This window comes from Bubalus kerabau, chromosome 2, assembly GCF_029407905.1.
Source record: "Bubalus kerabau isolate K-KA32 ecotype Philippines breed swamp buffalo chromosome 2, PCC_UOA_SB_1v2, whole genome shotgun sequence".
In the NCBI taxonomy this organism is placed as follows: domain Eukaryota; kingdom Metazoa; phylum Chordata; class Mammalia; order Artiodactyla; family Bovidae; genus Bubalus; species Bubalus kerabau.
The window spans coordinates 42,826,435-42,852,096 of NC_073625.1; the positions used below are offsets into that span (position 1 = coordinate 42,826,435).

The following is a 25,662-nucleotide window of genomic DNA, read 5'->3' on the forward strand; positions in this document are numbered from 1 at the left end:
GCTATGGCAGTGAAAGCCTGGTGTCCTAACCACTAGACCACCAGGGAATGCCTATGTAATTACTGTGAACACACAAAATACTATTTAATGTATATTCACCAGGCATATATGACTCTTAGGAGAAACTAGTATCCAGCTAGGAACATAGTTTAATACAAACAAAGTAAATAAATTATTTGGAGACCCTGGAAATTGCACAGCACACCTCTTATAATTCTTTATGACTCATAAATCAAACAAGTAACACATCAGTAAGGTTACAGAGGATTTGACCCATGCAATTACTGAACTTATTTAAAGGAGTTATACAGCCTTCAAGTAGAATTTGCACATTCTGTTCAAGTAAATATGAAATATGTACAGATATGATCGCAAACTAGAAGAAAGCTAATCAATAAAAATCAATAAAACAGAAAATCATTTTCTTCTATACTCACATCCTGATCAAAAGGTAATATAAATAGAGAAGTATAGCAAGAAAGTAACAAAATGCATTTTCCATTTTGAAAATAAAAGACACAGGATTAACAGATTAATGTGAAATTTATAGCCCTAAATGCAAGTATTAGAAAAAGAAGATCACTTGAAGATCAGTAAGTTAAGCTTCCAGATAAGGGAATTTAAAACATAGTATCAAAATAAATTCAAAAAAGTAGAGTGGAAAAGCAGCAAACATAGTAAAATAAATTAATGGAAAAAACAATGTAGAGAATTACCAAACCCACAAACTGATTCTTGAAAAAAGTATCATTGAGTAGAAAAATAACGGACATATTCAGATAAATACAGGAAACCCAAATAACCAATATTAGAAATGGAATAGAAATATACCCCTACAATAGAAATTATTTTTACAACATTAAAGAAAATAATAGATTATATTATGTCAATATATTGGAAAAACCTTCCAGGCAAAAGAAAAAACTAGAGAAATGATCTGATCCATTTAATAAGACTAAAATAACCTTCATATCAAAGAACAAGAGCTAGAAATAAAAATTAAGAGCTGAACTCTAAAATTACTCCTATTTATATAGTAAGAAAAATGACCTGTCTGATCATCTAAACAGGTTTAGAAAAAGTAGTTTAATAGAACTGAATGCATTTTCATGATCAACAGCATAACTAGATAAAAACCCTGGCATAGTGAGCAGCAGGGAATTTTTCTTAAAATGATAGAGTATGTAATAAAATCCTTCCACAAGAATACAATACCATACACAAACCGTACTAAGAGACTCAGCACGCATCACAGCAGTGGCCAATCCGATGTGATGGGGTCATTCAGTCTCGAGCCTCTTCTTCCCCCTGCCTAAGACCTATGATGGTCTCATCTAGTCCCATGGTTAAAGCCTTTTATTTGCTGAACACACAGGTTTACTCTTTCCTTCCAGACTTCCCTGCAAAGCTCCAGATTGGCATGAGCAGCCAGCTGCTCACTGTCCAGTGGGCATCCTGAATTCACAGGCCCAAACCAGAACATCTGGTCTTCCCACACCACGACCCCTGTACCTGCACCCTCCCCCGCCCAGCCGTGACTTCCCCATGGTTCTGGTTCCTTATGCACAAACCCTCAAATGACCTCGCATCCTCTCTTCACCCCACAGGCCTCCCGGGGCCGTGTTTCCCACCATCACACCGTGCCCAGAATCTGCCAGTCACTCAGTGCTCCCCGGCCCACTCCTCTAAGCAGCACACATCTGACTCTCGGTTCTGCCTTTCCCTGGAGAGCTTGTTGTCAACACAAGCACAGAGGAGATTTTTTTTTTTCCCTAAATCACAGGTGGGGTGACTGCTTCACCACAAACACCACCCTGGTGGATCACCCAGGGTGAGAGCCAGAACCTGAAGAGTAAGCTTCCAGGCCCTGGGCCTCACCCTTTTGTACCCCCGTCCACCACCCGCATGTTTCTCTGGCCTTAGCGCCTCTTCCACAGGCCCTCTCTCTGCTCATTACACTGCCTGCCTGCATGGTCTCAAATGCTGAAGGCATGCCCTCTGTGTTGGGCTTTTGCTGGGTTCACTCTGCCCTCTCATCAAATGTGGGGCTTCCCTGGTGGCTCAGATAGTAAAGAATCTGCCTGCAATGCAGGAGGCTGGGTTTGATCCCTAGTTCAGTAAGATTCTCATCAAATATAACAAACCTCTCATCTCCTTCAAGTCTCTACTCAAGGCTTTCCTCACCAACATGGGTTATCAGCCATCTCATTTAATTCCTAAATACATGGGTTATCCAGCCATGTCATTTAATTCCTAAGTCTCCTCCCCGCCCTTCAATCCTGTCAAGGCTGATGCTGCTTATTCTGCTCTGCTTTTGTTTTTTCTTTTCTCAGTGACATTTACCACCTATGAACATGAGACTTTCTTATTTTTTACAGTTTCTGGGATTTTTTGCTCATCTCTTGCCATTACCAACTGTGCAAGCTCCATGAAGGCAGGGTTTTTCCTTTAATTCACTGATATATCCAAAATTCCTAGAAGAGTGCCTGATAATAGTTGGTGCTCAAGAAGTGTTCCTTGAATTGTTGAACTGCATGGTATACTGAAGGGGGGTTGGCTTAGACTCACAATAGTATGTTCAACCTCACAAATATTCAGGGAGATGTCATTTAAACAAGAGACTTTTCCACAACCATCAGATTTTCTCTTTATACAACTATTATAGGCTGATGTCATCAGGTATAAAGACGTGGCAACACGGAGCCCTTTGTAGTTTATTGTGAGACTGTACGTAGCCACAGTCACAGGGAGAACAACTTTGCTATGTCTCTTTCTGAGCCTAGAGAGATCCAAGGATGAGCACCATTTATCATCATAAAATATAGAGACTGACTGTCTCAGTCTCAGTAGAGACCTAGACAAGTGAAGCATTTATTCTGCTTCTGAAGTGAGTTGCCGAAGTCTACATCTCTAGTTTAGAGGAATTTTACCTAATACTCAATGTAGAAAAGCAACTTGAGGGAATTTCCTGGCAGTCCAGTGGTAAAGACTCTGCCCTTTCACTGCTGAGGACCCAGGTTTGATCCCTGGTGGCTCAGACGGTAAAGCATCTGTCTACAATGCAGGAGACCTGGGTTTGATCCCTGGGTTGGGAAGATCCCCTGAGAAGGAAATGGCAATCCACTCCAGTACTATTGCCTGGAAAATCCCATGGACAGAGGAATCAGGTTACAGTCCATGGGGTCGCAAAGAGTCGGACACGACTGAGAAACTTCACTTTCATTTTCAGGGAACTAAGATTCCACGAGCTATGCAGAGTAATCACATATAGAAACAAACAAAGCTACACATAAAAGCTAAAAAAAAAAAAAAAAGGCAACTTGAACATGAGACAAGCACATATATGCCAAAATTACATCTATTATGTAATTATTTTTAAACAGACAAAATAGTACTATATATTTTTGGAGATATGTATACACATATATGCATATGGAAATCATGAAAATATAAATGAGAAGAAACCATAGTGATTTCAGGAGGTGTGAGTGAGAGGAAGAACAATGAGTAAGTGGAGAGGAGGGGGAGTAGGACTGTGTTATTAGCATAGATTAAAAAAAAAAAATCTGAAGCAAATAGGGCAAAATGTTAAAATGATGGTGGGTATCCAAGTGTCTACTATATTCTGTGCTTTCCTCTATATTAAAGATATTTTAAATTGAACATTAAAAAATATACTACATGCTTTATACTTTATTCAGGGTTAGATGTGTTCCATGAGTATATAATATGCACAAAGTAAGTAAGTAGTATTTGTGCACAATTTTTTGTATAATAGTTATTGTGATTTTTATATTTCTTACAATTTCATGCAATTAGCAGTAAGTGAAAGAGGATAAAAGCATTCAGGAAATATGGATTTTTGTTGATATTAAACTCTTTTATCCATTTGAATTGCCATAGATAGAACTACAGCTCTGTGGCTTCCTCTGACGTAGAGATTTTTTAAGTTACTCTGAAAAAATATCTGTAAATCTGATAGAAGTATGATAAAATATTAGAAAAAAAGGAGTTTATACTACACAATTCCACTTTTGTGTTGGTATCTCAAATCATGTATTTTTCCTGAAAATAGACTGTATAAAACCAGACACACCAGAAACTGAGATCGCTCAGATACCGGTAGACAGTGACCTCCTGGTGTGACCATCATCTCTGCCAGCGGCTCTCCTGGTGTGCATGCTGCCACCTCGTGGGGCATTTCGGGAACGACACTGGTACCACAGGCATCACAATCTGCCATTAGCTTAGAACAAAGTTGTGTCAAACCCATCTTTGATCAGCATGCCCAAAAGACCTTTGAGTCGTGAAAAGAGCTGACGGTCGCCGAAGATCTGGTTTCATCCCTGAGCACCCAGAGCCAACAGCTGCGTGTCCTCACTGTGTCCATCTCGGACAGAAGCAGCGGGCTCGGCTGTTTGCTGGTGGGCCGAGTGAGCCCTCCGGGTGAGGCTCCAGGCTCACCCAGGACCCGCAGACAGGGACGGGCACGCCGGGGTGGGGCTGGGGAGGGGGAACGGGCTAGGGCGCCCCTGAGTCCTGCGCCGGGCGCCCTCGCGGTCGGCCCCCTTTCAGCCGTGTTCTCCTTGCAGCCTGCACTTCATCGTGTTCGACACGGAGCTGGCCCACGACATCCTGCGGGTGTGGGACGGCCCGGCGGACAGCGCCATCCTGCTGAAGGAGTGGAGCGGCTCGGCGCTGCCCGAGGACATCCACAGCACCTTCAACTCCCTCACCCTGCAGTTCGACAGCGACTTCTTCATCAGCAAGTCCGGCTTCTCCGTGCAGTTCTCAAGTAGGTGAACGGCCCCTCCTCCCTCCGCGGTCCTCTCCTCCCGGGGTTGCCAGGGCGACAGGGCCCATTCCTGTCTAAAGGCTCCCCCAACTCCCGACAGGATGGACCTTTTGTTGAGCAAAATATGAACATTTGAAAACCCCTATCAAGAGAACTGTTTGTCTTAGGAAATTCTCTCCACTCTCAGATGGTGATAGACGGATGCTGTCTTTGGTGGTGGTGGTTTAGTCGCTGTGTTGTGTCCGACTCTTGCGACCCCATGGACTGTAGCCCACCAGGTTCCTCTGTCCATGGGATTCTCCAGGCAAGAATATTTGAGTGGGTTGCCATGCCCTCCTCCAGGGGATCTTCCCAACCCAGGAATCAAACCCAGGTCTCCTATATTGCAAGCAGATTCTTTACCGACTGAGCTACAAGGGAAGTCCATGCTCTCTTTAGTTATGTGGAAAGAAAATACTTTAAAGATTTGAGTTAATCAGTAAGTATCTGAACTTGGGCCCCAGACAGGTGTGAGTCTGTACCAGAAGGTCGGGTTTATCTTGGGTGCCCCCTCCCCACACCTGACATCTAGCCCAGGCTCCTTCACCCCCGTGGGCTCTGCCACGAAGTCTGGATGTTGGCAGTCTGCTTCAACTGTCTGCTCTCAGTTCCCCTGCCATTCTCCCTGCTTAGGGCTGAGGTGTCAAGCAGCTTCTGTCGGACAGTCATCTCCGAGGATTTAGTAGCTTCACGCTTGCAGCTTTAAATGCTTACCTCCTGAAGACGGTCCCCGCCTTCACTGTCCAGCACATTTTTAAGGAACCATTTCCAGACGGAAGGGGTGGGGATATTTTGTGGCAGTTGAGTCTGTGAATACCCTTCAAACCGCACCATGTAGAAGTGTAGTATAACGTGGTAGCTCCCAGGCCAGCTGTCATCGTAAACTGACCGGAATTTTCACATAAACACATTCTGGGTCGATTCATCTCTTGGCAGGTCACTTGTGAGCCACATTTAAGATTTATATTAGAACATGTACTGAGGTCAATTTGATGTTTTAAGGGGTTGGTAATGAAATTGAGGTTAAAGTCTGCACAATTTCTTACCTCGGGTTCGCTGTGCTTCGAGGCAGTAATTTGTGACCACGTGTTCATGGAATAGAATCTCTACGTGGTAAAAATTTCACTGCTTTATGGCAAAAATATCAAGGTAAGTTTGCTCCAGTTATCCTGGATTGGGGAAAAAAATGTTTTTGTTCCAAGATTATATAATTTTTGCTCTTTTTCTTTGTCTGCTGTCTTCAGAAACGGTGGTGAGAGTACACGGCGGGTGTGGTGTAGTGTCCTTATTTGACAACAAAACCTTTGGTACCATTATGAGGTTATGTTTTCCCCTCCTACCCACTATGTACTCTCCTGGCTGCGTTTTTGCTTTTTTCCTTTTATAATAGACTTTTTTAGCACAGTTTTAGGTTCACAGAACATTTGAGAGGAAGGTGCAGAGATTTGCCACGTAGACTCTGCCTCGGCCTATACACAGCCTCCCCTATTATCTACATCCCCATCAGATGGTACGTGTGTTACAGCTGATAAACCCGTACTAACACGTCATCACTCCAAGGCCATGGTTTACATGGTGTTCACTCTTGTGTTGTACATTCTATGAGTCTGGACAAGTGTGTAATAATATGTGTCCATCATTACCGTCTCATATAAAGCAGTTTCACTGCCCTAAAAATCCTCTACGTTTTCCCATTCATTCCTCCTCCATCCTAAATAACCCCTGGCAAACAGTGATAGTTTTTCTTTCTCCATAATTTTGCCTTTTCTAGTATCAGGTAGTTGGAATCATATAGTATGTAGCTTTTTCACATTGGCTTCTTTCAGTTAATAGTGTGCATTTAAAGTCCCTCTACCACCCTTATGGCAGAAAGTGAAGAACTAAAGAGCCTCTTGATGAAAGTGAAAGAGGAGAGTGAAAAAGTTGGCTTGAAGCTCAACATTCAGAAAACTAAGATCATGGCATCTGGTCCCATCACTTCATGGGAAATAGATGGGGAAACAGTGGAAACAAGTGTCAAACTTTATTTTAGGGGGCTCCAAAATCACTTCAGATGGTAATTGCAGCCATGAAATTAAAAGACACTTACTCCTTGGAAGGAAAGTTATGACCAACCTAGATAGCATATTCAAAAGCAGAGACATTACTTCGCCAACAAAGGTCCATCTAGTCAAGGCTATGGTTTTTCCTGTGGTCATGGATGGATGTGAGAGTTGGACTGTGAAGAAAGCTGAGTGCCGAAGAATTGATGCTTTTGAACTGTGGTGTTGGAGAAGACTCTTGAGAGTTCCTTGGACTGCAAGGAGATCCAACCAGTCCATTCTAAAGGAGATCAGTCCTGGGTGTTCATTGGAAGTACTGATGCTGAGGCTGAAACTCCAGTACTTTGGCCACCTCATGCGAAGAGTTGACTCATTGGAAAAGACCCTGATGCTGAGAAGGATTGGGGTCAGGAGAAAAAGGGGGCGACATAGGATGAGATGGCTGGATGGCATCACCAACTTGATGGACATGAGTTTGGGTAAACTCCAGGAGTTGGTGATGGACAGGGAGGCCTGGTGTGCTGCGATTCATGGGATCACAAAGAATCGGACATGACTGAGCGACTGAACTGAACTGAACTGAAGGCCTTCCCTTAGCTTGATGGCTCATTTCTTTTCAGTGCTGAATAGTATCCTGTTGTCTGGATGTATCACTGTTTATCCATTCACCTAATGAAGGAACTGTTGATTGCTTCCAATTTTGGGTGATTATGAATATAGCTGCTATAAACATTTGCATGTAGGTTTCTGTATGAACATAGTTTTTAACTCCTTTGCATAAATACCAGGGAGTGTGATTTCAGGATTATCTGGTAAGAGAATGTTCTTTTATTTCTGACCTTTTAAAATCTTCCCTTTTAAAATTTCAAGTGACGGAACAAAGAAATCATTTATTTTTTTACATTCCTCATTATATTCTCTTTTAAAAGACATCTCCTAGTTTGGGTTAAAGACAAACGAGTGTCTTTTATTATAGTTATTTGAGAGCATAGACATTTATATCCTATATTTGTAATTATGCAAATAATATATTTAATTAATATGATACTTAGGAAGTGATAAACATGAACACATCCATTAAAGTTCCTACAAAAATGAAACTTGCTTAATTGAACTTTGGTTTTCCAAGTGTTCTAGTTTGAACAATATGAAATTGTCATTTTTTCAGATTAAAAAAATGGTTAAATATTGGCATTTATGGTTTAACGTAGCATTTTGCATGTGTGCATGCATGCGTGCTCAGTCACTTCAGTCATGTCTGACTCTTTGTGACCCTATGGATGGTAGCCCACCAAGCTCCTATGTCCGTGGGATTCTCCAGGCAAGAATACTGGAGTGAGTTGCTGTGCCCTTCTTCAGGAACATTTGGTATAGGGAAATACCATTTTAAGAGTGAAAATATAATGTTGACTCTGAGGTATTTTTGTGAGTGAGTTTCTATGAGGTCTTTAAAACTCTATGAGAAGGAACAATTGCAAGATATAAAAACGTTGCTTGGCATTATTTAGAAAAACTTGGATTGAATTGTGATGCTGAAAATTTGAGTTTGTATCTTGACCTCTGGGGCTTCCCCAGTGGCTCAGTAGTAAAGAATACACCTATAATGCAGGAGCTGCAGGAGATGCTGGTTCAGTCCCTGGGTCAGGAAGATCCCCTGGAGCTGGAAATGGCAACCCACTCCAGTATTCTTGCCTGAAGGATCCCATGGACAGAGGAACCTGGCGGGTTACAGTCAGACGCGACTAAAGCGACTTAGCACAGCACACAGCCCAGCACACTTTCCCTTCATCTGCTCAGATCTACTCTCTGCCATATCTCAGGCTTCTCGATCCTAGTGGTGGACATGTGTGGACGAGCTTGGTGCCTTTTAGCTGGTTCCTCCAGTGAAGATCTCGGGCAGGAGACAAGAAGTGCGGGGAGGAGAGTGGTGTCAGGCTGTAATATATCTCCCTTTCAGATTCCCTCAGTCAGCACTCACTGTTCTTCTCAAGAAGCTGTATCCATACAGTTCCTTTCCAGGTTTCTATACATCTAGTAACTACACTTCTACTTGGGCTTTTCCAAATCCAATATTTGTAAGGAAACCTTCTCAAATAATCCCCTGGAAGTGTGTCATATCTTTCATTTTGGATTTTCAATGATAGAGTTCCCAAAGGAACATTGTCAAACCCATGAAACTGACATCCCCATGTCCCAGGAACCCCCTTCAGCATCAAGCTGGGATATCTGGTCAACCTCCTTATACCCATGACCATAAGTATTGCTTTCCACTTGTGCAGTTTCTGAGCCATCTTTTTCCCATTGGGGAATCCAACTATAAAACTAAATCAGGCTGGAGTCTTTCTAAAACAAAGGCTTGAATCCCCTTGAAAAATGTAAAAGAGCCTATCTCTCAAGCCCAAGAAGCCTTGCTGCTCTTCTGTAGGTAGAAGCTGGGAAAAGCCCATTTATTTGTCTTAATAATCCTGAAACATAAAAAGAAGAGGTACTTTATACGTAAGTTAGATAATGCTGCCATTCCTAAGACAAGCTAATGTTAGACTGTGAAGTACTGGCACTAATCTGTGATTTCAAAGGGGCTTCCCTTGTAACTCAGGTGGTAAAGAATCTGGCTGCAATGTGGGAAACCCAGGTTTGATCCCTGGGTTGGGAAGATCCCCTGGAGGAGGGCATGGCAATCCACTCCACTATTCTTGCCTGGAGAATTCCATGGACAAAGGAGCCTGGTGGGCTATAGTCCATGGGTCACAAAGAGTTGGACATGACTGAGAAACTAACAGTTTCACTTTCATGATTTCAAAATAAAATTTAAAAAAATAGTGGAACTTAGATATTTTCCTCAAATAATTGATACTTCAAGTATGACCTTTGTTGCAAAACAAAAATGACATTTATTCAATAGTCTTAAATTAGTTTTCTTGGTAAACCATTTTAATTTGATAGTATGCCAATACTCTGTGAACTCTGCATTGTAGGTGTAACTTAATCATTGAAGGGAGAAGTTTATTTGAATAGTTTTCTCAGACATTTGAATTATCAGATTTTCCTCAATAAACTTAAAGCGGGAGAATTTAACATCAGTGTTGTTCTCCTACTCAGTCACAGAATCCCATACCTGACTGGGGCTTTTTAATTTGACTGCTTGTCTGTTATTAAGACACCTTATTCAGCTGCCTTCTGTATCCTCACCCTCTCCTGGTCCTCCTTCTTCCAGTGGCCACCCCATTAGAGTCTTTTCCCTAGCTCTCATCTTTCCTTCCCCAAGCTGTGAAGGCTGGATGCTACGAGGAACATCCTCGCGTCTCTCTCCTCCATCAGTAGTCTCTCCTTGGGCCTCATCAGCCAGCCTCCTGAGCACTCCCCGAGGTCCTCAACTGCCAGTCTGGGGTCTCCCTCCGGTTTCACGTGGAGACAGAAACAGGTGACTTAGCACATGAAACGTGACCACATTCCAGTTCTCTCCACTCCCAAACCTGGTTTTCTCCAAGCCTTTCCCATCTCGGTGAATGTTAGCTCCATTCAGAGAGTTTCTCATGAGAGAGCCTTTGCAGTCATTTTTTCACAAACCCCTCCATCTTCTGCCCCCCATATACTCCAGCATCACTTTCAGTGAGGCCTCATATTCAAAGTCCCAGATCCAGCCAGTTCTCTCCACTGTACACGTGTCCCCCTTGGTCTGAGTCCTTTTGGCCTGGACTGAGCCTCCACAGATTACTGATGGGCTTCTCTCCACTCTTGGATAAGTGTTTCCTGATCAAAGGAGCCAGGATAGGTCTTTTAAAAAATATATTGGCTTCTTTATTTATTTGACTGTATTGGGTCTTAGTTGTGAGACATGGGATCTTCGTTGCATCATGAGGAATCTTTCATTGTGGCACATGGACTCTGGTTGTGGCGTGCAGGCTCAGTAGTTATGGCATGCAGACTTAGTTACTCCATAGCTTGTGGGATCTTAGTTCCCAGACCAGGGATCAAACCTGTGCCCCCTGAATTATAAGGTGGATTCTTAATCATTGGACCACCAGGGAGGTCCCAGGCTGGGTCTTAATGAGGCAACTTGCTTCTGGCCAGAACTCTCCACTGTCTTCCCATCTCAGCCAGAGAGAGTTCTGGTTCTCCTTCTTGCCAGAAATAACAGCTATCAAAGCTTGTATGCAAACTTCTGCAAAACCCTTCTGTATGTTTTCAGTTTTCATCCACAATCACTGCCCCCCAACCCTGTCAACCTCCTGTGACATCCATGCCAGCAGGAGGCCAGCCCTGCTTGGTAGGCACATGTTTGGTATATGTCCATTTTACATCAGAGTAAATGGACATATCTGTTATTAGACAGATATACTAACATATATGCATCTTTGTTGAACTTTTAAGCTTTATAATTCTTTATACATATATCTTTACCTAATATTTTCCTCTATGCATGCTTTTCCTCTTTGCTTGCTCAATGAATCCACACATGGACAGAATATATTTTAAGGCCTCTTAATCAGAATTAATCACATTGTCACTCACAGTCCCCAAATGCAATGCTCATGTTTCTGATACAGTGTGTGCCCCATCGTGTGTGAGCATCTTATTTGCAATCTAAAAGACTAAGGTCAGGCTTCCCTGGTGGCTCAAATGGTAAAGAATCTGCCTGCAATGTGGGAGACCCAGTTTCGATCCCTGGATTGGGAAGATTCCCTGGAGAAGGGAATGACTAACTCAAGTATTCATGCCTGGAGAATTCCTTGAATAGAGGAGCCTAGTGAGCTACTGTCCATGGGTCACAAAGAATCAGACATGACTGAGACTATTGCCTGGACTGAGAGATGAGACTAAGTTCCTGGAGGGCAGAGTGTCCAGAACATGATATATAGTCAGTGGTTACAAAGTGTTTTCTAACTGAATATACTTGAAAACTTTCTAGTGATGCAAATCTTAAAAATACTAGGATGATTTTGATTGTGTGACAAGCACCATATCATCTACTGATCTTCTGAAAAGGTTGTGTTTTAATACTGACATCAGCTTCATTCAAAGATGTTAATAGAAAAGCCTTTAATAATAAATGTTTGAATGCTAATTTTAATGATAAAGATTCTTCCACCCCTGAGTTATCTTCTATCCCAATGTTAGTAGTTAAGATAAATAGTCCTTATATAATATCTATTATCAGTAGAAGTGGTCAGGATAGACTGTTTTCACTGCTAAAAAACACATTGCTGCTGCTGCTGCTAAGTTGCTTCAGTAGTGTCCAACTCTGTGCGACCCCATAGATGGCAGCCCACCAGGCTCCCTTGTCCCTGGGATTCTCCAGGCAAGTACACTGGAGTGGGTTGCCATTTCCTTCTCCAATGCATGAAAGTGAAAAGTGAAAGTAAAGTCGCTCAGTCGTGTCCAACTCTTCATGACCCCATGGACTGCAGCCCACCAGGCTCCTCCATCCATGGGATTTTCCAGGCAAGAGTACTGGAGTGGGGTGCCATTGCCTTCATATGCAACTTTATTGACCTTTTGAGTTTTATAATTCTTTATACATTTATCTTTACCTAATTATTTTGATACCATGTAGAAACCAAGCAGTCCATTTTCATTTTATAAAGATTAATACCCACTTTAATTTAAATGAACATAGTTTAATCTCTCATTTGTTAAATTTCCTTATTTCATTTTATAAAAATGATCATTCTTCCAGTGTTAAGGCAACCTTGGGCGAGGAACGACTGGTTGTTTGTGGTGACCCTTAACCGCAGTGCTGTACGTCCATGTGCAGGTTCAACGGGCTGCTGATGGAGCAGCTGCCCAGCACGCCTCCCTTCTGTGCACTTCACCTGCCCTGTGCTGTAGAACAGCACCCCCTCCCCCAGAAAGGAGAACTACCAGTGCTTCCAAGGTATTCAAGCCCACTCAAGGTCCATTGTCCCGCCAGCTCCACACAGCGTGTAACGCATGAGGACAAGAACTGACTAGTGCAATTATGTTACTTGTAATCAGCCTAACACTTTTCATTAAAGCTTAATTACCATTTAATCATGCATAAAATGCAAGAAAATGGAGTTCAGTTCACAGGAGTGACCTTTACTCTGAGGGGTTAAGTAAACGGCGGCTGAGCCTCCAGCGGTCAGACTGCTCGGCCCTCCCACCCCAGGGAAGACGGGCTCCAGGGTGATCTCACTTCCTCGGAGTCCCAAGATGGATTTCCTGTAAATAGCAGCCGTAACTACACGACATCCCTCCCTTATTTACTTTATTGAAAGATAATTTAATAGGTACATTTTCATTTTAAAAAATCATTTGTTGTTTATAGCAAGAGAGGCCCTTGGGGCTGCCAGTTGCCGAGCAGAGTAGGGTTGTTTTATAGGAATGAGTCTGTCATAAAACCTGGGCTCCTGCGCCTCCTGTCTACCTGCAGACAGTACACAGCAGAGGCCGCCAGACGGCCACCCACCCTCTCTGCTTTCTCAGGACTCGTGGGGTCGGTGGAACGTTGACCACACATTCTTGTCATTGGCCACATGCACACATAGATTGTAAATGAGGCCAAAGACTTTTGTCCACCTTTGATACCATGCCTAGCTCACGACAGAGGTAGAATGTTTGTGTGTTGAATTACTGAGACTAAGATGCTGGCTTAACTGAAATTCTAAATTCTGGATTCCACAGAGTGCTAGGGTTTTAGCTGTGGTTGGTGGTGGTTTAGTGACTAAGTCATGTCCAACTCTTTGAGACCCCATGGACTGCAGCCTGCCAGGCTTTTTGTCCATGGGGTTTCCCCAGCAAGAATACTGGAATGGTTTGCCATTTCCTTCTCCAGGGGACCTTTGCAAACCAGGGGTCAAAACTGGGTCTCCTACATTACAGACAGATTCTTTACCAACTAAGCCATCAGGGAAGCCCTTTTAGCTGTGGTTAGTTTTGTCAAATGCCACCAAGATTGATAGGAAGAGGAACAGAGAGAAACAGGACACCTGAATGACACTTCTCCTGTTCTTGGGGTCATGTCTTTCCCCCCGTCCAGTTTTATTGAAATATAATTGACTTATTGCATATAAGTTAGATTCTGCAATCTGAAAAACAAAGCAGACTAGTGAATATTTTAAAAAAGCAAAAAGAGAAACAGACTTACAGACAGAGAGAACAAGCTAGTGGTTACCAGTGGGGAGAGGGAAATGGGGAGAGGCAAGACAGGGGTATGGGATTAAGAGGCACAGACTATTATGTATAAAATAGATAAGCCACAAAGTTATCCTGTACAGGTAAATATAGTCGTTGTTTTGTAATAGTATTAACTCAAGTATAATTTAAAAAAAAAAAATATTGAATTGCTGTGTTGTATGCCCCAAACTAATACTGTAAATCAACTATACCTCGATTTAAAAAATAATAATAAAAATAATTGACACATAGCATTGTGTAAGTTTAAGGTGTACAGTATGTTGATTTGATACATTTATGGACTGAACAGAATGATCACCACTGTAGCTTTTGCTCACCTCACATCGCTTACCGCTGTTTTTGGTGGTGAGAACAGTGAAGGGCTACTCTCTGAGCAACCTGCAGATACACAGTGCAGCGTAGTCACCTACAGCAATCTTGCTGTGCACTGGACCCCAGCACTTACTCATCTGTAGCTAGAGATCTGTGCCCTCTGACCAGCATCTCTCCAGCCCCCCACCCACAGCACCAGCCCCTGGGAATCACCATTCCGGCCTCTGATTCTGTGAATTCAGCCTTTCCAGATTCCAAATATGTGATATCATACAGTATTTGTCTTTCTCCTTCTGACATCTCACTTAGCACACTGCCCTCAAGGTCCATCCCATCCATGTTGTGGCAAATGACAGGATTCCCTTCTTTTCATGGGTGAATAATAGTCCTGTGTGTGTGTGTGTATGTATGTGTGTGTGTGTAGCTGTGGGATTGCTTGATCATGTGGTAGTTTCAGTGTTTTCAGGAACCTCCACACTGTTTTCCATGGTGACTGCACCAGTTAACATTCCCACCAACAGTGCACAAAGGGTTCTTTTCCTTGAGGGTGTGTTTAATACTTACCATGAGAGAGAGAGGAGAAGGCAGTGGCACCGCACTCCAGTACTCTTGCCTGGAAAATCCCATGGACGGAGGAGCCTGGTAGGCTGTAGTCCATGGGGTCGCTAATAGTCGGACACGACTGAATGACTTCACTTTCACTTTTCACTTGCATGCATTGGAGAAGGAAATGGCAACCCACTCCAGTGTTCTTGCCTGGAGAATCCCAGGGATGGGGGAGCCTGGTGGGCTGCCATCTATGGGGTCGCACAGAGTCGGACACGACTGAAGCTACTTAGCAGCATGAGAGAGAGAGGAGCCCTTTTCTATACAACCAGCCGGAGCGTCATCTGCACCTACCTTTCTGCTAATCTCGATCCCACTCATACTGAAGGCTCGTAAACCATTCCTCAGACAGCAGCGATTTCTGTGCGGAGTCCCAGCATGATCCCCCAGGACCTCAGATGTAACTCTGCATCACACACGATGCTTTAGGCAGGGTTACGCTTTCTTGCTTTAATGAGAAGGAAGTGCTCCTAAATTTTATAGACTGAATTATCACAACGTCATTCAGAAATAAGCTGAGTCAGTGAGGACAGCATAGAAAATAAGTCACTGTGACGAATACTGCGATTAAGCATCTGACCACTCTGTCCAGAATAGAGGTCACCCTTAGCTTCATAATGTGTGTGATCACATTGGTCTATTAACTAGGAATTAATGAACTGACCACTCATTCATGCATCTGTGTATTCTTTTATTTATACACTGACAACTAAAAAAATTTAGTCACAACCTGAAAGTAGAGTGTTTTTTATTGGGTGAGAATGTTTAGGACTCCAGCCCAGGAGGCAGCATCTCAGTAACCCTGAGAAAACTGCTCCAGGGAGGTGAGCAGGGGAGTCAGGCTATATACAAGTCTGCAGCAAAGGGAGCGGGCAGTCTGAACATCAAAGACTGGGTAGCAAGTTAGGGAATTCAGCGTTCTGTGCATGAGAAGATGCAAGCCTCGGGGCTGCCTGAATGCATGCCTTTTGTGTGCACCTCGGCTGTCTGGGGCCAGTCCGGTTTCCTTGGTCACGTCTCTTCCTGCATTCCCCCAGCTCCTCGGCAAGCACGTGGAGTGTGACAGCTTACACTGGATCGCAGTTTGGGAAGGCTTATTCACATTTGGAGGCCAGAAATCACCGATGGTGGTGGCATTTCTTGTTTATTGATATGGCAGAAGATCCTTGCATTTCACAACACCAACCAGTATTGAACCCCTTCCTGCTGCATTCCTGATGCTTTGTGGATGTGGAGGATCAGAGCTGAGATGCAGATGTTACCTGGTCTTCATAAAAGATATGGAAGAGGCAGGAGGATTTCACTTCCCCTGAGGCTTATGCTGTTCACCCAGTCTCTCTCCTGGTCTCTGTCTGCCTCCTCCGGACAGCCCGCCTGGCACCCCAGCTGCCTGGACAGGACTCTGCTCCACTGTGGCTCACAGAGACAACCTCTGCTGTCCTTGGGTGACCAGCCACCTCTGAGGTCCTCAGCGCCTGTCTCACACCCTGTGGTCTCCACTCCATCCACCCGTCACTCTCAGGAACACACACTGCATTCAGATTTAGCAACACTGTTAGAGTGGAAAGGAAAGAAAAATATGTATACGTATATACTTCCCTGGTGGCTCAGACGGTAAAACATCTGTCTACAATGTGGGAGACCCGGGTTTGAGCCCTGGGTTGGGAAGATCCCCTGGACAAGGAAATGGCAACCCACTCCAGTACTATTGCCTGGAAAATTCCATGGACAGAGGAGCCTGGTAGGATACAGTCTATGGGGTCACAAAAAGTCGGACACGACTGAGCAACTTCACTTTCATACACACACACATGTAATCTAAAGTATTATGAGGCTCATTTAAACTATAGTAAGCTGCATACCATTCTAATGGATAATGGCAGAAACCAAAGAGGAACTAAAGAACGTCTTGATGAGGCCAACTTTGGGAGATGGTGAGGGACAGGAAAGCCTGGGCACTGAAGTCCATGGGTTGCAGCCGGAGCGTCATCTGCACCTAACTTTCTGCTAATCTCGATCCCACTCATACTGAAGGCTTGTAAACCATTCCTCAGACAGCAGCTATTTCTGTACAGAGTCCCAGCATGATCCCCCAGGACCTCAGACAGGGCAACTGAACAACAACACCAAGCTGCATAATCCTGTATCTTGATGAGGGTGAAAAGGCCAGCTTAAAACTAAACATTAAAAAAAAATTAAAAGCTAAGATCATGGCATCCGGCTTTTACTTCATGGCAAACAGCAGAGGAAAAGATGGAAGTAGTGAAAGACTTCCTCTCCTTGGGCTCCAAAACCACTGCGGATGGTGACTGCAGGCTTGAAAATCAGAAGACGGTTGCTTCTTAGCAGGAAAGCTATGACAGACCTAGACAGTGTGCTGAAAAGCAGAGACATCACTCTGCCAGCAAAGGTCCGTATAGTTAAGTCTACAGTCTTCCCATGGTCATGTACAGTTGTGAGAGCTGAATGGTAAAGAAGGCAGAGAGCCAAAGAATTAACACCCTCAAACTGTGGTACTGGAGAAGACTCCTGAAAGTGCCTTGGACAGCTAGGAGATCAAACCAGTCTATCTTAAGGGAGATCAACCCTGAATATTCACTGGAAGGACGGATGCTGGAGCTGAAGTTGAAGCTCCAATACTGTGGTCACCTGATGCAAAGAGCCAACTCATTGGTAAAGACCCTGATGCTAGGAAAGATTGAGGGCAGAAGGAGAAGAGAGCATCAGAGAATGAGATGGCTGGATGGTATCACCGATGCAATGGACATGAACTTGGGCAAACTTCAGGAGATGGTGAGGGACAGGGAAGCCTGGTGTGCTGAAGTCCACAGGTTACAAAGAGTCGGACATGACTGGGTGACTGAAAAACAACAACAAGCTGCATAATCCTGCATCAGAAAACTCTCAAAGGTGCCCAAACATGTGCACACACATGTAATATTGTATAAGTTTTAGAATAGGCATCACAGAGGCACTGTTTTCTACCCTTTAAAAGTACCAGGACTTGGGGCTAAGCCCCATCTACACAGCTCTGTAAACAAGCATGTGCATGATTTTCATGTGAATTAGGTGAAATTAGGGCATCATACTCTTTTTACTGCCCACAGTGTTCATGAGCACTACTCTCAACAGTAAGGAACACAAAAGTACTTTGATTTATCAATTTTCCCCAATATAAGGGATTGCTATTATTTATTCTCAGTTCTAGAGGCATATTGACTCAGGGGAAGTATATGTGATAAATGAGACGGTCTGCAGTTCTCAAATTAGATCCCCCCTCTCTCTTGCCTCCTGTTTCACACCACTCAGTTCACACTGACAAAAGCAAGATCCTCCTGATACTTGAAAGGTGTGGAGATAGTGAAGCTGTGATTTAGAAACAGGAAAAGACAGTAAACAAGTGAATAGCACTTGATCACCCTAATGATATAATACCAGATCTTTGCGTTGCTGCAACCATCGGAGATTTCTGTAACATACTGAAGTTGTTAACCATGTACTTGTTATCAGCAAAGAATTTGCAGTGTCTAATGAAAAATGTGATACTCATCTTTTTCTCTCAAGTCCATCTTATGTACACAGATTATTTTATTTTTCATACCTCTGAGAACTGAGAATCAATTTAACGGTGGTGACTAATGTGATAGATGTTTAGAAATGAATCTTTGGAGGATGAGGGTTGAAGGCTTTAATTTGAGTGTGACTAGATATAAAGAAACTAAAATCTCTTTGAATAACTGAATGAGGGAATCTTTGTTGTTATGAGGATGCAAAACATAGGATTTTATGATATGTTCGAAATTTTTGTTTTTTATTTATTTTTATTTTTGTTACTAATAGATGTAATGATTTTTTTTTAATAACTAAAGGCTAAAATATTTTTAAATCTGCAGGAACAGACATACTTGGCTTTCCATACATGGTATATTTGACATGATGAAAGGAGTTATGTTCATTAGTATTTTTTTCAGGGCACTTACAATTCCTTTACAAAGGAGGGGCTAAGCTTAGTCCTCAGTGCAAACTTTGGAACTTAACCAACATAAATGATACAAATACTGTGGTGAACCCAAGTAACCTATTATACTCTTACATGTTTTAGAAATTTTCTGAGTGCATTCTTTTACATACATGGTCTAATGTTTAACAACAATGTGGCATGCAGAACTCAAAAATGTAGTTTTATAACTAGCAAATAAATATTAAAACATTTATTTGCAAGGAATAGAAACATTATTTGACTTACAGATATCACCTAAATTGGACATTTATTATGTCCCACTAATGTTCTAGTTCCAATAAATGAGGATCTTTGAGATCACTTTAAAAGCTAGTTTGAAGCATTGAAAACAAGTTAATTAAAAAAGTGTTGTGTAGTCACCCAGTTGTGTCCAACTCTTTGCAATGGACTGCAGCACACCAGGTCTCACATCCCTCACCATCTCCAGAAGTTTGCCCAAGTTCATCTTCATTGCATTAGTGATGCCATCCAGCCATCTCATCCTCAGATGCCCTCTTCTCCTTCTGCCCTCAATCTTTCCCAGCATCAGGGTCTTTTCCAACGAGTCGGCTGTTCACATCAGATGACCAAAATAGTGGGGCTTCAGTTTCAGCAACAGTCCTTCCAAAGAGTATTCAGAGTTGATTTCCCCTAAGACTGACTGCTTTGGTCTCTTTGCTGTCCAGGGAATTCTCAGGAGTCTTCTCCAGCACTACAGGGCAAAGGCATCAACTCTTTGGTGCTCTGCCTTCTTTACAGTCCAGCTCTCACAACTGTACATGACCCCTGGGAAGGCGGTAGCCTTAACTATGTGGACCTTTGTCTGCAGAGTGACGTCTCTGCTTTTCAAAACACTGTCTAGATTTGTCACAGCTTTCCTGCTGAGATGCAGTCGTCTTCTGCTTCCATGGCTGTGGTTGCCATCTTTCACTCTCTACCTTCATCCTCATCAAGAGGCTCTTCGCTTTCTGCCATCAGAGTGGTATCATCCACATATCTGACGTTGATGTTTCTCCTTCCTATCTTGATTCCAGCTTGTAGCTCATCCAGCCTGGCCTTTCTCATGATGTGTTCAGTGTTTAGGTTAAATAAATGGACAGCCCTGTCACACTCCTTCCTCAATCCTGAACCAATCAGCTGTTTCATACAGGGTTCGAAATGTTGCTACCATACATGGCTACTGGGAAAACCATAGCTTTGACTAGATGGACCTTTGTCGGCAGAGTAATGTCTCTGCTTTTTAATACGCTCTCTAGGTTGGTCATAGCTTTTCTTCCAAGGAACAAGCGTCTTTTGATTTCATGGCTGCAGTCAGCATATGCAGTGATTTTGGACCCCAAGAAAATAAAGTCTCTCACTGTTTCCATTGTTTCCTCATCTATTTGCCATGCAGTGATGGGACCAGATGCAGTGATCTTAGTTTTTTGAATGTTGAGTTTTAAGCCAGCTTTTTCACCTTTATCTTTGGCTACAAAGAATGTAATCAATTTTGTCTCAGTATTGACCATTTGGTGATGTCCATGTGTAAAGTCATCTCCTGTGTTGTTGAAAAAGGATGCTTGCTATGACCAGTGATCTCTTCATGGATCACTGCCTTGTCGTCGTGATGGGGCTTGCATAATTAAAAAATAGCCAATGTTATAATATAAACATAGTAGACTCAGACCCTACTATAAGCAGCAGAAATGGTACAAGGTCAATTGTTACGAGAAAGTAGGTGACTTCTGAATTTGAAAATGAAAATCTGTAGTGTAGGGGGATTTATCATCTAGTTTAATAGCTGCAATATAAATAGCTCTTGGATTATTATATTTTGATTTAATTAGCATGAAATATGGGACTCGGGCTTTTTTGCTTTAATGGAATTCACATTCTGCATTGTGGAAAATCAAAGTGATTGATTTATTTCTGTTGCATGTTGAAGTTTTTTTTTTTAATTGTAGGATTCAATTTACACTTAGGTTTGATAGTCTACTCTAATGACATATTTTCATAGCTATTAAGTGCTTATTCAGTACAAAGACCATGAAAGCAAATGTTCCACTTTTGAAACATTGTTACAGAGGACATTTGAGTAGCAGATCATAAAAGGTATTTAATATTTTCTTATAATAATGTTACCCTTTCTGTCAAGTGTTTTAATACCTGTGCTTTCACTGACAAAGTAAAATCTTTCATGCATTCTGAAGTTTCAAGGTATCTATCTGAAGAATCAGTTCAATTCAGTTGCTCAGTCATGTCCAACTCTTTGCAACCCCATGGACTGCAGCACACCAGGTTTCACTGTCCATCACCAACTCTCAGAGCTCGATCAAACTCATGTCCATCGCGTCAGTGATTCCATCTGAAGAATCTTGGCCTTAAATTTATTTTCCTTCCCTGTGGCTCACAGTAATAGCATTAATAAAACCTCTCAGTAAGTAGTAACTGTGTACTTGAAAGGGCTTTTGCTTGATTTAGTATATTTTTTAAAAATTCTGAAATAATCATTGTCCCCAGGAATTGGTTAAACTGACAATATATAGTCTGTAACTTCAGATTTGCCAATATCCACCCAAAATTTCACAATCCTGAAGCCCACATTGCTTTCTGTCATGAAGAAGTATGCAGAAATACACAATTCCTGTACTGAATCCTAATGCTTCATCCCTTCAAGTTTTGAAATTAAACATGAGTATATACCTACATGGAACTTCCTTGGTAGCTCAGTGGGTAAAGAATCTGCTTGCAATGTGGGATACTCAGGTTCAGTCCCTGGGTCGGGAACCCCTGGAGGCAGGCATGGCAACCCACTCCAGTATTCTTGCCTGAAGAATCCCATGAACAGAGGAGCCTGGTGGACTACAGTCCATGGGGTTGCAAAGAGTCAGACATGACTGAGCAGCTAATGACATACACATATATACCTACACAAAAATAATTTTAAATATAAAATGATTTGTATTCATTTTATATAATTCAAGTGAATACTACAATTCAGGCATATACATATGCATGTGTGTGTGTGTATATCCATATAAAAAAGCTTATATATATATAAATCCTTTTTTTCTTTTCTGCACTGGTATTTATTGCAGCACATGGTCTTTTCTCTTGTTGCAGTATGCAGGCTCTCTAGTTTTGGCCCATAGGCTCTAGAGCATTCAGGATTAGTTGCCCTGTGGCATATGGAATCTTAGTTCCCTGACCAGGGATCAAACCCATGCTCCCTGCATTAGAAGGCAAATTCTTAACCACTGGACCACCAAGGAAGTTCCTATATAATTTAAACTTTATTTAAAAGTATTTATAAATTCGCATGCCCATGTAAGAAGTAAAACAGATCCTGTGGACCCTTAGGAAGTTCCTCCCAAGTGGTAACCTGCAGAACTAGTGTACATATCACAGCCAGGCTGTCAACAATGGCCAGTCAACAGGTGGAACATCTATCACCCAAAGGTTCCTCAGGATGTCCCTTCAGCCACCCACTGCCCTCCTGCTGCCTCCAGGCAACCTCTAATGTGCCCTCCATTTCCATAACTCTGCCGTTCCCAGAACATGATATGAAAGGAATCGTGTAGGCTATAGTCTCTCAGGACTGACTTTTTCTCCCAGTTTAGTGCTGAGGAGATTCACTGGGGCTGCAACGTGTGCCTTGGGTTCATCCCTTTATGTGGTGAGTGATATTCCATTGACTGGACGTACCAGCTTGTTTAGTCATTCACTCACTGAAGGACATTTAGCTTGTTTCTAGCTTGGGACCATTATGAACGGAGCTGCCATAAACATTCATGTACAAGTTTTTGTGTGAACCTAAGTTTTCATTTATCCAGGATAAATGTACAGAAGTATAATTTCTGGGCTGAATGGCAATGGAATGTTTAGATTTTAATGGCCAAATGATTGTCCAGAGGGCCTGTACCATTTTATATTTCTACCAACAATGTATAAGTGACTCCTTTTCTCTGTATCCTCACCAGTATTTGATGTTGTCTGTTTATATGATATAATTAGCTGCACTAATAGGTATGTTGTCTGCTTATATGATATAATTAGCTGCACTAAGAGGTGTGTAGTGATATCTCTTTGCAATTCCTGAATGGCCGGTGATCTTGAACATCTTATTACAGATTTATTTGCCATCTGTACATTCTCTTCAGTGACATGTTTTTCCATGTCTTTTGTTCATTTTCTGGTTGAATATTTTCATGTTTTCCTTTTATTTTTTTGCATCTTCAGAATTCTTGATATGTTTTAGATACTAGTCTTTTGTCAGATATGTGACTTTTAAACTGCTTTTCTTGGTCTTCATATTGTCTATCCATCTTCTTAACAAAGTCTTTTTTGGGAAAAAAGTTTTTAATTTTGAAGTTTGGTTTATTAATTTTTGCTTTTATAGATGGTGCTGTTGTTGCCATGTCCTTGCCTAGCCCTAAATCCTCAAGATTTTTCTCCCGGACATTTTTCTGGAAGTTTTATGGTTTTACATTCTGTATTTAAAGCTGTGATCAACCATGAATTAACTTCTGTGGAAGATGTGAGGCTTGCATCAAGGCAGGCTATTTCCCCAGTGCCATGTGTTACTTTTGAAATCTAGGGGGAAGGATCTGTGAAATGTGCATCCATCACTTTGAGCAGCCATCACTTCTGTTCTTGACCTTGGAAAATCTTAGAAAACTCTGTGTCTCCAGTTCCTGAAGCACTTTGATGTTGTCAGGAGGGAGAAGAAGAATGTAGATCAAATTAGTGGACCTTGGTAGAATTTGGACCCACCTTCTTTCTTTAATGTAGAGCCTGGGGTTGAGTGGAAATACTGCATTAGATGAATTGAGGTTCCTCTTTCCTGTGTGTTTTCCAAAACTTTTCCAGCCGCTCAAGCACTAATGCATGCTTGATGGAGTTCTGGTGGCCAGCTCATGTTTATCCTGTCAAACACAGTCACTGGCCCTCCAGAAGGAGATTTCCCTTTTCTGTGCCATGATCTAACCCAAAGAGCAACTTTTCAGAGAAAATGGTAACCTGACACTTACACAAAGAATTCATTCAACTTTCTTAACCCAAGAACAGGCGCTCTTCATACGCAGGTTAAGATCTGAAGGTTAGAATACATCTGCCTCTGATGAGAAGCATACTGGTGTCACTGTGTGCTTTTCCGTGCACGTGGTGAGCATTCTCTCTGGTACATTATGAAAGGGTATTGTAAGATAATAAATGTACACAAAGCAGACTTTGCTTCTGTGAATGAAAAACCAGTCAGTAAATATACTTTAAAGTGATGTTTAATTTTTTTTAAATAAAATGCAAGAGGACTTGACACATTTAACAGGACATGGTCCAAATGCTCAATTTTTTTAGTTAGGATAGAAAGAGAACACAACTTTGCACATTATTTTTGAATGCATATATTCTATACAGTCTCCAGTGTCAAAAATGACTTTAACCAATTGGGAATAAATTTGAGTCCACTGTATTTCTCATGATTCAGTAGTTCTACATCATCATTGCTGCCTTGTACAAACAAAATGTCAGGTCCCTGGCTTTTATGCTAAATGAAGCACAGGTTCGGGTCACTCAAGCCTATTGAAGTGGTTCTAGATTCAGGGGGCCAGGAGTGGAGATATCTCTTAGATCCCACTAGGCTTGTGGAAGATTCTATATGAGTTGAAACATTCTAGAGAACCCCTGCCTGGGGAAATTGAAAAACACAATGTATACACCTCAGGAATAGTATCTTCTTCTTCTCAGTTGATAGGAGGGTAAGATTGATGCAACTAAAGCTATTGTTTCCCTTTTTATGGAAGAAAAAACTGGAAAGATTCAGTCATTAAAATCCTGTCTGAAAAAAAATATTTAAGACAAAATTGACTGAAAGAAGCAAACATATGGCACATAAAAGAATACAATGGTGAAAAGGAAATGAGCTCATGTCACATCCATGACCCTGTGTGACCCTGAAGGTAGAAAAGAAATTTCTGACCCCAAAGAAATATCATTGGTTGGAGGCTGTCATATTAGTCTCCAAATAAGCTTTATTGTCATTACTAGAAAGCATTTTTCCACAATGTATAACTGGGGGAAAATAAAGTGGTGTTTATTAAAAAAAAAAAAACCCAGCCAATATATTCCCCTGTGCTTTGTTTTAAATTGTTTGTTTTTTCCTCATGTCATCTCATTGTTTTTTGTTTTTTATATTTAATCCAATCTGGAATACCCTAGGAACTTTTAATTTTTATTTTTTAATTCTAAAAGGGAAGAGTAAGAGTTTGGGGTTCAATTCAGCTAAGCCTTCATGATCCATTTATTGGAAATCTCAGTTTTTAAAGATACACAAGCCATATGAAGACATCCCCCCGCCACTAAGGCCACGTGTAGAACCATTTTACTGCAAGTCACATTTTCATGTAATTGGCATAAGTTTAGCTAATTATGTAGATACTGTATTTCTGTTTTTTCATGCCTTTCATTGATTTTCTGGTTGAGTATATAGATGCTATAGTTCATACAATATGAACTACATGAGTACATAAATTTTTAATGCCATGCTCTATTATTATTATTACAGATATTCAGACTGAAAATTTGCTTTAGAAGTAGAAAACTTTCAAAACTGAATTAAATTTCATCCCATTAAAGGATATATAACCCTTAGTGCAAGCCACTATTTTATATACTGATATTCTGTGGATCTTTATTTGGGAGGATTTGAAGAAGTCTATGGAAAAAACATGCTC

At 41.8% G+C, this 25,662-nt stretch overlaps 1 protein-coding gene across 1 annotated transcript in view; it reads left to right on the forward strand.

The window, feature by feature from the left end:
* The window catches only part of CSMD1 (CUB and Sushi multiple domains 1), a 1,679,419-nt gene that overhangs the window by 1,386,153 nt on the left and 267,604 nt on the right, over positions 1–25,662 (forward strand). Inside the window, exon 25 of the mRNA XM_055567572.1 lies at positions 4,593–4,795. Within this exon, the coding sequence (XP_055423547.1) occupies positions 4,593–4,795 (203 nt within the window). The remainder of the gene's footprint in view (positions 1–4,592; positions 4,796–25,662) is intronic.